At 38.2% G+C, this 10516-nt stretch overlaps 1 protein-coding gene across 1 annotated transcript in view; it reads right to left on the bottom strand.

The window, feature by feature from the left end:
* Positions 1–1658: 1658 nt before the first annotated feature.
* Positions 1659–10516, bottom strand: part of ITGB6 (integrin subunit beta 6) — a 31715-nt gene continuing 22857 nt past the window's right edge. The window contains exons 12-15 of the mRNA XM_054381382.1: positions 10325–10422; positions 5853–5972; positions 3606–3772; positions 1659–1760 (exon numbers count right to left, since the gene is read on the bottom strand). Coding sequence (XP_054237357.1) covers positions 1659–1760; positions 3606–3772; positions 5853–5972; positions 10325–10422 — 487 coding nt within the window. The remainder of the gene's footprint in view (positions 1761–3605; positions 3773–5852; positions 5973–10324; positions 10423–10516) is intronic.

The raw sequence follows: 10516 nt of genomic DNA, 5'->3' as shown, positions 1-10516 counted from the left end.
CACAGTAACAGCATTACAATGTAAGAGTTTATGGCAAGTCAGTAGTGATGAGCTAAAACCGAGATTTAAAACTCTTCATTTCATTACCATCATGGAAATGAATATGAAGTAGAATCCATAGACCTATTTGCTGCCTTTTTTAAAAAAACAACACAAAACCAAACCCCCCACAAAACTCGACAAAAAACCCAACCAAACAAACAGAAAAACATAAAGCAAAACCAAACCAAAACAGAAAGTCCCAAAAGAGCTGAATCCATTCTTTCACACATGAATAAATGGTTTGGCTGCTGGGAATTGAAAGAACCTCACAATTTTGGAAATACCAACAAAAGAGTACTGGGTTTGTGTGTGATACTGAGTCTTTGTGTTTGAACTTTTACTGCATGTAAAGGGCCCCTGCAGCAGTTCACATAATGGTCCAGCAGTCAAGGTTTATTTTGTGTTCCTAAACAGGATGTAAGCGGTGAAATGGAGTTTAGGTAATACTCTGGTTTAAAGTTCCTCTACAAAGGCCTCCAATTAAAAAATATTTCACTTTGGCTCAGGATCCAATCTACTAGCATTGAAAGCAGGGGGGAAGGAAAGGGGGAAGGAGAGGGGGAAGGAGAGGGGAAGGAGAGGGGAAGGAAGGGGGAAGGAAAGGGGGAAGGAAAGGGGGAAGGAAAGGGGGAAGGAAAGGGGGAAGGAAAGGGGGAAGGAAAGGGGGAAGGAAAGGGGAAAGGAAAGGGGAAAGGAAAGGGGGAAGGAAAGGGGGAAGGAAAGGGGAAAGGAAAGGGGGAAGGAAAGGGGGAAGGAAAGGGGGAAGGAAAGGGGGAAGGAAAGGGGGAAGGAAAGGGGAAAGGAAAGGGGAAAGGAAAGGGGAAAGGAAAGGGGAAAGGAAAGGGGGAAGGAAAGGGGGAAGGAAAGGGAGAAGGAAAGGGGAAAGGAAAGGGGAAAGGAAAGGGGAAAGGAAAGGGAAAAGGAAAGGGGGAAGGAAAGGGGAAATGAAAAGGGAAAGGAAGAGAAAAAAAAGAAGCAGTCTGCACCTGGAACAAAAAGTGAGTAAGGGCTTGATTTAGCTTTCCCTGAGATAACCCCAGGGACTGGGTTCTTAAAGAATATCAAACAGCAACAAGGACAAGGAGAGTGGAAAACAGGACAAGAAAAGACAATTACAGAGGAGATGTTTTTGTATATCTTTGATATACAAAAAGATAGGCAATAAAATGCTACTTGTTTCTGATAGAAAAACTATTCAGTTACACAGGTTGTATGAGGAAATGTCAGTAGTTTAAGTATCTTTCCTGAAAAAAGTACCTTTTTAGGTTTAAACCAGCCCACCAAATAGACTGGTACAAATATATTCCTAAACACATATATGTGGGATTGTGTGTTTGAACAATATAAAGTACATTGCTTATGCTTAATTTTCACAAAAATAGCCTTACATATGATAATTCTCAATCCTCAGAAAATTAAAAATATTTGTGATGATATATTAAGATGAGGGGCTTTTAATATTTTTACTAACCTTCACCACTAACATGTTTTCCCATCTCAAGATATATTTGCGTTATAGCACTACAACATGCAAACAGGTATCACATAATCATCTGAGAAGAAACAAGTGGTTTAGATTTCTTGCCAGTAAAACTAAGTTTGTAGTGTTGGAGGTGCTAATAGAAATCTACAGTCATGGCCCCTTTTTGCTTTTCTTGGTTCTTGTAAGTTACGTTTTTAAAAGTAGTGGTTGATCCTCTGTACAGTGGATTTGTTTCCTGAAAACAAACAAACAAACAAACAAAGTAACAGAAGAAATAGGAGTCAGGCAATATTTAACTCATTTTACCATCATTTCAGCTCCAATAGACATGACTGCACACCACAGCCATGATCAGACCTCTTCAGCAAAGAAGTAATTTCCGTTCACAATTCCTTACTCAGTGTTATGATGCAGGTCATGCATGCACCAGCTAGTACTATTTATGCTTTCCAGTGTGCAGAAGATCATTTGTACTGTACTCCATGAGAAACTCAGGTCAGACATCTCTCTAGCCCAGCAATGTGTTCCAAACGACAGGCAATGCAGACTACCCATGGAAAAGCCAACACGTTTCACAAACCCTCTGGGTCATAGGGGATGTCCTCCTATGTCTGTAGACATTTTGAATCCATGCAAATTTATAATCTAGAATATCTTTGTAAATAAATTATATTCCCTAAGCAGGTGTTGTGTAATGATGTCTTCTGGCTTCTTTGGAGCATGCTCTCTCACCACGCGTGTATGGGAAAAGCCAGTGAACAAACATCCCATCTTCAATTTCCTGAATCATAATTTTATAGACAAGTATCATACTCTCCTCCTGCTTGTTCTTTTCCTAGTGAGGACTTCTGGTCTATTCATTATACAGAAGTAACTTTGTACCTTTGATTGATTTAGAATAGCCTTCAGCAGCTCACTTGTTTTCCAAGCCACCGAAATCCAGGCTGGCCTATACGAGGCAGCACAAACCACTCTAGAGCTGGGAACGTGCTTCCCTTCACATCTGCCTCCTGGGTTAAAGTAGTCCACATCATCAAACAATGCTTTAACAAGTATGCCCAATACAATTTGTGTATTAAATATTGTGGTTGGACATTCTAAAAGTACAGGTAGTGTCTCAGCAGTGAGGTGTGACTTATGGTGTTCTTGCTGAGCCGCACAGGCTACCACACATTGAAAAAAGTGCAAGTCCTACCCAAGCTTTTAATCCTGGCCTCTCATCATTCACTTCCTATTATTTCCTCTTGTTACATCAAAGTAAAATGCTTCTGTCAGCTGTATCTATCCCTTCCTTCTTACCCTATGTAGCTCTCCTGAAAGATAAAGAAACCATTCTCAAGTGGTCTTGTCTATAAGTAACTGATTTTTCCCACCTCAGAAGCTGAAAAGCCAGCAGTGTCTGTTCCTGCAGAAATGTTGCAATCACAGAGCTGCCTGCACAGCAGCCTATCTTCTGTCCTCCTTCCACCCACCAGAAATGCTTACTCAACAAGCTGTTTTTCAAAGTACCTCAGAAATCTTAAAGCTTTTGCAGAAGAGCCAAAAGTCAAAAGCAGAAAGGAAAGAAGAAAAGGGAACATGTGGTAAAAGTTTGCATTGGAAGTCCACAAACAATAGATAGAACACAAGGCCTGAATTTCTCAGTCCTTTCACCTACATTTCAGACAGTTTATATTAACTGCTCCTCTGTGACTGGGCTCTCAGCATGACAGAGGCCACTGATAATTTCCTAAAACAGGCGTTGTTTCTGGGAAGAGGAATACACCTCTGGGAACAACATAGGCAGCAAACAACTTTGCTAAGATTAATCAGATGAGGTACTACTAAAAAAAAATAATAAAATATGTTATGTGCATGCTTTGGCATGTGGACAACATTAAACCAGGAGATTGAACCCTAGCTATTTCTTATCTCTGAAAAAAGTCATAATTTTGCTTTAAAAAATATTAAATGTAGAGCAAACCTACCAGTAAAATCTATCAATTTAAGAGACCAATCCCATGACACTAGATTTTAAAGGCAGCTGCGCATCATGCAACCAAATTAAGAACCTCATATAAAATCAATGCATTTAACATACCGTTTGCCATTTAACTTTTGATTTTTCTGCTTCAAACTTGGCCACCTCTTTTTGGTCTTGAACTGACACCAATAATTTCCATATGCAAAGTAAGACAATGCCAATGAGAAGGATAGCAAGTGTGACACCCACCATTATCATCAAGATATTTGGAAGCTGTGGGCAATCTGTGAAAACAAAATCAGCTATGATTGTGGATATGCAATCAATAAATTTGGGGCAATTAAAACCAGTCAAGAGGGAAGCTGGGCTTCTCATTTGCTGTGAGCTGTGCATGCCCTTTCCTTCAAGTTTATGTCATTTTCCTCCTGCTTTCTTGCTAAAGTGTTTGTGAAACTGGCTGCATTAAAGTGTTTTAAAAATTAACTGCTAACTTATTCCACTGTTCTTTTATTGTGTTGATTAGCAGCTGTTGGATACAGACCCAGATTCTGAAAAGTTAGAAAACTATTTTCATGTGGCAATGTAATTTTAAACACCAGCAGTGAGTTGACAAGGTTATGAATTTTACAGTGTTGGGGCTGAAGCTCTTCTTGAATTAACTCATATATCATGTATTGTAGAGGAAAAAATTATAGTAAGAAGTCAGCAATGACACTGAGAAAAATCAAGGAAATGACATTTCACTCATTGAAACAATGAGGGAGGAATCCGTTAGACTTGCTGAAAAAGTTGGGACTAATCAATTTGAAAGAATTTTGCTTTTCAGGTTCTGCAATCAATGTTATCATGCAATATTTCAGAGAATCAAAATTAAAACTGAAGTATTCGCTTGACCAAAGTGCAAAGAAGTTTCATTATCCTGATATTAAAAAGTATTGCTCATGAAAGCCTGTGAACACTGCTATCTTGCAGAATGTTCTACTGAAACATGGTTTAAGGACATTGAAAAAAAATCAGACTTATGTGCCTTACATGGTTGTATTTCACTTTACTTTTGTATTTGTTGTCATTTTTACTTTTGTATTGGTGATCGTTGTATTTAACTAATTCAGAGGAGTCTGTTTGGAGCAGTGCTTTAACACTCTGGCTACCACTGCCATCTTGACTTTATTTCCATAAATGAAACAAATTTCTAGAACATTTCTTGAGGTCTCACCTCAGTACACGTTCCCATGCATCACAGCTGCCACAGCACAATAATTTAAATGCCCAGGAGCAGAACAGCAGATGGCAGCGAAGCTGGTTATTGTAGAGATGTGGTAGGGTCACTGCACAGCATGAAATAAACTCTGCATTCTTTAAGAGAGTTCTCTTTTTTTTTTTTTTTAACCTTTTTCTTTCTATTTTTTCTACCCAGATCTATCTAAAATGCATAGCAAATATAATTAATAAGGATAAACTCTTATTCTTAAATTCTCAATTCTTAGGGGTGTAGTTTACAAAGGACTGTGCTTCTCTAGTATTCGCTTCGTTACCACCAGACTACTGTTCTCATGGTAGAACCTAGGTTTCAACTTATGTGTATGCTATAGAAAGGCTACACAAATGGTTAACAAAAGAAACACTGTTTATACCCACAGAACAAACTTACAAATCTGCATGGCTTTCCCTAAAAGCTAACTAACATTTAGTACTGAGACACTGGGTGTGTAAAAAAAACCAACCAAACAAACGAAAACCAACCCCCAACCTCCCCAACAGACATTTTTATTCTGTGGAATAAAACTAAACTGTTTGCAGCTGAAAAGTGGTGTCTGTGTTCTCTCCTGTCCTATGCAATAAGGAGCTTTAATGAAAATATGTAGTGAAACACCAGTAAGTAGAGAAGTAATGTTAAAATGAAAGAATATAAATGGATTTGTTGAATATCTGTTATTTATGCAAAATATTCAAAACTGAATTCCGCTGCAACATTAAACATGAGTGTATTTTAGAATTTCATCAGGTAAGTGGAATCAGATGGTCTTTTGGATATTTGTCCAATGTAATTTCAAAATGAATTACAGTTTTCTCATATAATACAAATGACATTTATTGTCATCCTCTTAGAAGTGCACAAAGCTTTAGAAACACTAACGCACACTTGCAGCCCAGGGATCATTTTGCACATCTTTCATGAAAATATTGATTTTACTACCACATCAAATACATACTTGAGGAGGTGCTCTTTTGACTGGGCAGAGGAATGCTACAAACACAAGGAGGTGCAGTGCTGCTGAATAAAAAAGCTCAGCTTCTAGAGAGCTCACCCTGCTATATTTAAAAATCAGATTTCACACAGGAAAAGCAATATTCAGCGCTTACCTTTCTGTTTTATGCTGTGAATGACTGTCCTTCCCTGTTCATCCACAGCCAGTAGAAATGTGGTTATACATTCATTTTCGCCCTGCAAAGTGCAGGGAATCGATTTAGCCTCTGAATAATCTGTAGAGAAAGGAAGGGGGGTGGTGGTGGGGGAAAGGGGGGAAGGAATTAATCAGATAAAATGAAATTCAACATCTAATAACATGAGAGACTGCTGGCATCACATTTGTCACAGCCTCAACTGTGGGTAGTAAGGAGTGAAAGATGAAAGTAACACCGTCAAGAGTTTTCAGCAAGTGTTACAACTTTTGTCCAACCCAAGCTCTGTTTTGGTTCTGACTTCTCACTTATGTTTCTGATGGATTGATCCAGCTGTTATCAGTCTGCACTGACCATCTAGTGCACCTTATTAATCTCAGGTACTGTGAATGTCAATGAAATGGAAGTGCTTCCAAGATGCTTAACCACCAATTGTCAAGGAAATGTAATAATCCCTAGTTATAGGCCAAAGTAAACAGTATGTTCTCTGGTTTACAGCTACTCCTACCGTGCCTAGATTGTGTTTCAGAAGCAGATGCATGTATGTCAAGCAGCAATGGATACTGTTAAGAGTGCTTCCATTTATTTCTTCTACAATAGCCCCCTCAAATGTTAGTGTGTTCAGTACTGTACTTTCTTCCTTTTTTTTTTTTTTAATGTTCTCAGATGATCCTAACTGGGAAACCTTTTCTGCTGAGAAAAAAGGTCATTCAAAGGGATCAGAGACACAGGAGGAAGCTGGTTTAGGGGGCTAAAAGACAATTTAAAAAATGAGACATGTCCAGAGCAAAAAATGCCCTAACTTGGAGCATAACCATTACATAATATTTTTACAGAGCAAAAATATCTGACTGTATAACTGTGTACAATAATAGCTCTGGGGCTGAACACTTACTACGGTTCTATATAACACATGATTAAAATAGCATTGGAAATCTAGGTATGCTTTTCAGTGCTTTCTTAGAAAATCTTCTGTGCTTTGATTTTTAGTGGCAAGAAAAAGCAGCAAGATTCTTGAACGTAATTGTCACTTTCCATTATTTCTTATCCATTTAACACTCTCACTGAACCTTCATAAGCAAACTTTAATATAAACAGTAATGAAATAGAAAGTAGGAATCAGACAGGAATATGGATTTTAAGGAAACTTATGGTGCTTAAAAGAAAAAATTGCTATTTTTTTTCTTTTTCTCTATTTTCCCCCATATTGCTTCTTATTATAAAGTTAGGTCTTATGGATTTTAATAGAAACATGTTCTTGATTTGTGATAATCTTGTATTTTACCTGTTGCCATTCCTTGGTGGCAGAGCAATGTGCTATCTGTCAAGGTGACAGGCAGACAAGACTGGCTGATTTAACAGGATTTGGTTTTGTTAGAAAGACCACAAGGTGCAGACTGAGTGTACTGAATTAAAAGCACTCGTTGCCAAGGCACAATTCCAGTAACGCTGTCACAAGTTTTGCAATATTTGTTTTTTCCCAGCTCTTTCAAGCATGCAAACCCAAAGAATATCAGCTTGCTTTAAAAATAAATATTTTTTTTTTAATGGTAGATATTAACTATCCTGAAGTCAGACAAAAACTTGCAGGCATATTCCAAATAGCATCCAGATTATATTAAATGCAAATATATCAGTTATTTTTAACTAATAATTTTTAGTTTAATGTCATAATTTGAGATGAAGGGGAGCAGACATCTGATTATGTGCAAAGATATAGAAACGAAAGCAAAGATGCCAGTTCAAGCTATTCAGAACTCAGCTTATGCTTAGTATCTTTATTTCTCTAATATTATTTTTAGGGGGGGGGATTACTAAGAAAGGCTATTGGGTAGATTATTTTCAGTTCATCAGCACAAAAATTTGTCTAAGCAGGTAAACTCCTGCAATTTACATCTGTGTGATTTTCTGTATCCTGTCATCAGTCATCATGCCTTTCCCACTCTGTCAGCAGATTTTGTCTGTCTCATTCCATTCATTTTGATGGTATTTGAAAACACTGGAGTCACACTGGAGGAAGAATTGGGGGACAGTGGCACACTAGACACTTGAAGTACAAAAGACTATTTCCAAACAGATACTTAGATAAAAGATTCAACACCACCACAATGACCATAAATTTAAATGTCATTATGTCCTTTCTTGTTTGTCTTTTGCTCAATAAAATGCCTTTTTTTTTTTTTTTAACAGTTTCATCTCACTGAACCAGAACAACAGAGCAGTGCTGATGAAGAGATTTATTTAAGCTTTAGCTTCCGATTTGTTGCTGCACTGGAAATTTGCTCAGTATCAACACTCTAGGGCAGGTACACTCCAAGGAAGGTGTAACTGTCCCTTTTCAGCTTGTGGTAGGAGCAGCTTGCTTCCCTGTGGCCAGGTCAAGGGCTGGAAACATTTTTTGGGAATTGCAGTTCCTCCTGGGTAGTGAGTGGAGCAACAGGGCTCCTCTTACACCCACCTGGATCATCAACAGCCATCTGGTCCAAAAATTGATGAAAATAAATATTCAAAAGCAATGCCTGCTGTGGAGAGAAGCCAAATAAATGTGAAGCCATCAGCACTTCCAGGGCTGCTGTGCTATCCCATGACCTGCTGGATGACCAGATGGAGAGGCTGCCCACACCACTGCTGCACTGGGGACCCTGCTGCAGGAAAGCAGGAAGAAGAATCCCTGGCACCCACAGAATCAAACCAGAGGAGGCAAAAGGCACAGCGCAGAGGCTGAAAAAGCCATTCTAAGGAAACAGGGAAATGTAATGCCTATGCTTATTTACTTGTCCACAGTTCCAGTCATTGTGTTGCAACATATGCATGCCAAAAGTAAATCATTACAGTACTAATACTTTATTTAACCTAGGTCTAAGCATTAAAGAAACTGAAATATAAGCCAGAAAGAAGCAGTATGCTACCATACGAGGTTGCTCAATAATCTGTCTGAAATATCATGTGGTGGTCTAGTTATACCACTGCCACATTTTTGACCTCAGGATTTTTTCTTATTGTTATTATTTTGAAGATTACTTTTTTTTTCCCTCTTAGGACTTCTTAATGAGGTGACCTTAATGCCAAAACAAATCCTCAGAGCTATTACGCAAGTATTTAAGATGAAACTGTTTGCAAGAGCTTTTTTTTCCCCCTTTTTTTCTTTCTTTTCTGCTTTCTTTTTATTGAGGGGTTAGGATGGGAACAGTGATCCAGCCTTCAATATGGTAGTTGCTGTAACTGCTGCAAATAAATTTTAAATCTGAAGAAGTAGCTGACAGTTCTAATCAGGGAAGCACAAGACATTAAAAAAGCAAGTATGCAGGAAAAGGAGATGACGTTGTTATGCTCATATTCCTGTGACCTCTCTGTGTGTGAACAGAGCCATATGAGTGACTGTTTTTGCTCTCAGTTAGTATTCATGATATTTGAAAGTAGAATGTTTTATATATTCCTAGCTACAGATATCTGCCATCTGGCAATACCAACCTGAAAACTTTACTAACCACAGAGATACAATAAAAGTGCTTGCATGTTTTTGAAGCTTGCGAAGACATTTTGATCAACAAATACTCAAGTCTAGAAAGGCAAAACGTGATAATTCTAACAAAAATACAACATTAGAATTAGTTTTCTCTATGAGGATAATATTTGCAAGTCTTGAGTATTGTATTATGTAGCAATGTCAGCAACAACAGAAGCTGTAGCTTTGTTGAAAAGATGTATGTCGATTAAAATTCTGCATGCATGCAGCTCTGGATGGGCTTCCAACACTTTGCAGACATAAACCTCAGATGTGCATACAGTGTTCTGCATTGTCATCCTAATTCTTAGATTTGCCTTATTTACTGCTTATGGTACATTTGTGATGTGGATGAAATGTTCTTACGTCCTGCCTCACTTAACAGTTGCATTTTACTGTAGGACTGGGACTAGAACTGCCATCAGAATAAACGCAGATTGCCTATGGGACAAGCAAGTACCTTCTACAGAGAAGAATAAGATGCACTATTTGATTTAAAGTTGTATTTTTCTGTGGGTACTAATTTATTCAAGGTTAATTCCTATTCCAGAAATTCCCATTGAAGGAAGGCAGTTTTGAATTTCAGTGAGCAACGGACAGATATGCTAAGCCTTTGGAATACTAGAAATGTCTTTGCCACGGGTTAAAGGGCTGTGTCTAGCTGTCAGCGGTAATCAAGATTTTGCATAAGGACTGGAGTCAGGTTTTGCAGGTAATACCAGGCCTGATTTGCATTCCTGCTTACCACAGAAGAACCGTAGGCAGCAAGTGCTTTATGAGCCTTGATATAATTCCACAAAAAACCAAACAAACAAAAAAAAACCCAACCCAAACAAACCTGAGGCTACTTTCAAATATAAAATTACTGAAAGAAAAGGCTATCATTAATCATGCACACACAGAGAAAAGGAAAATTGAGTGTACAGACCCTGTGCAGTGCTGACAGTTGCATCAACCAATTTGCATTTTTCACTGCATTCTCCTGGTGACTTGTCATCGGAAGCCAAGTGACATTCCACACAGCTCCTGCAGAAAATAATTCAGCAGCCCATCAATCTCTGCCTGTCACAGAGCAACAATATAAAAGGCAGTGTGTATGCATCTGCATTTTAAAAAGAAG

The sequence above is a fragment of the Indicator indicator genome, chromosome 5 (genome assembly GCF_027791375.1).
Source record: "Indicator indicator isolate 239-I01 chromosome 5, UM_Iind_1.1, whole genome shotgun sequence".
NCBI classification, from domain to species: Eukaryota; Metazoa; Chordata; class Aves; order Piciformes; family Indicatoridae; genus Indicator; species Indicator indicator.
The sequence above is the reverse complement of the archived record's forward strand: the minus strand, read 5'-3'. Positions and strand labels throughout refer to the sequence as shown.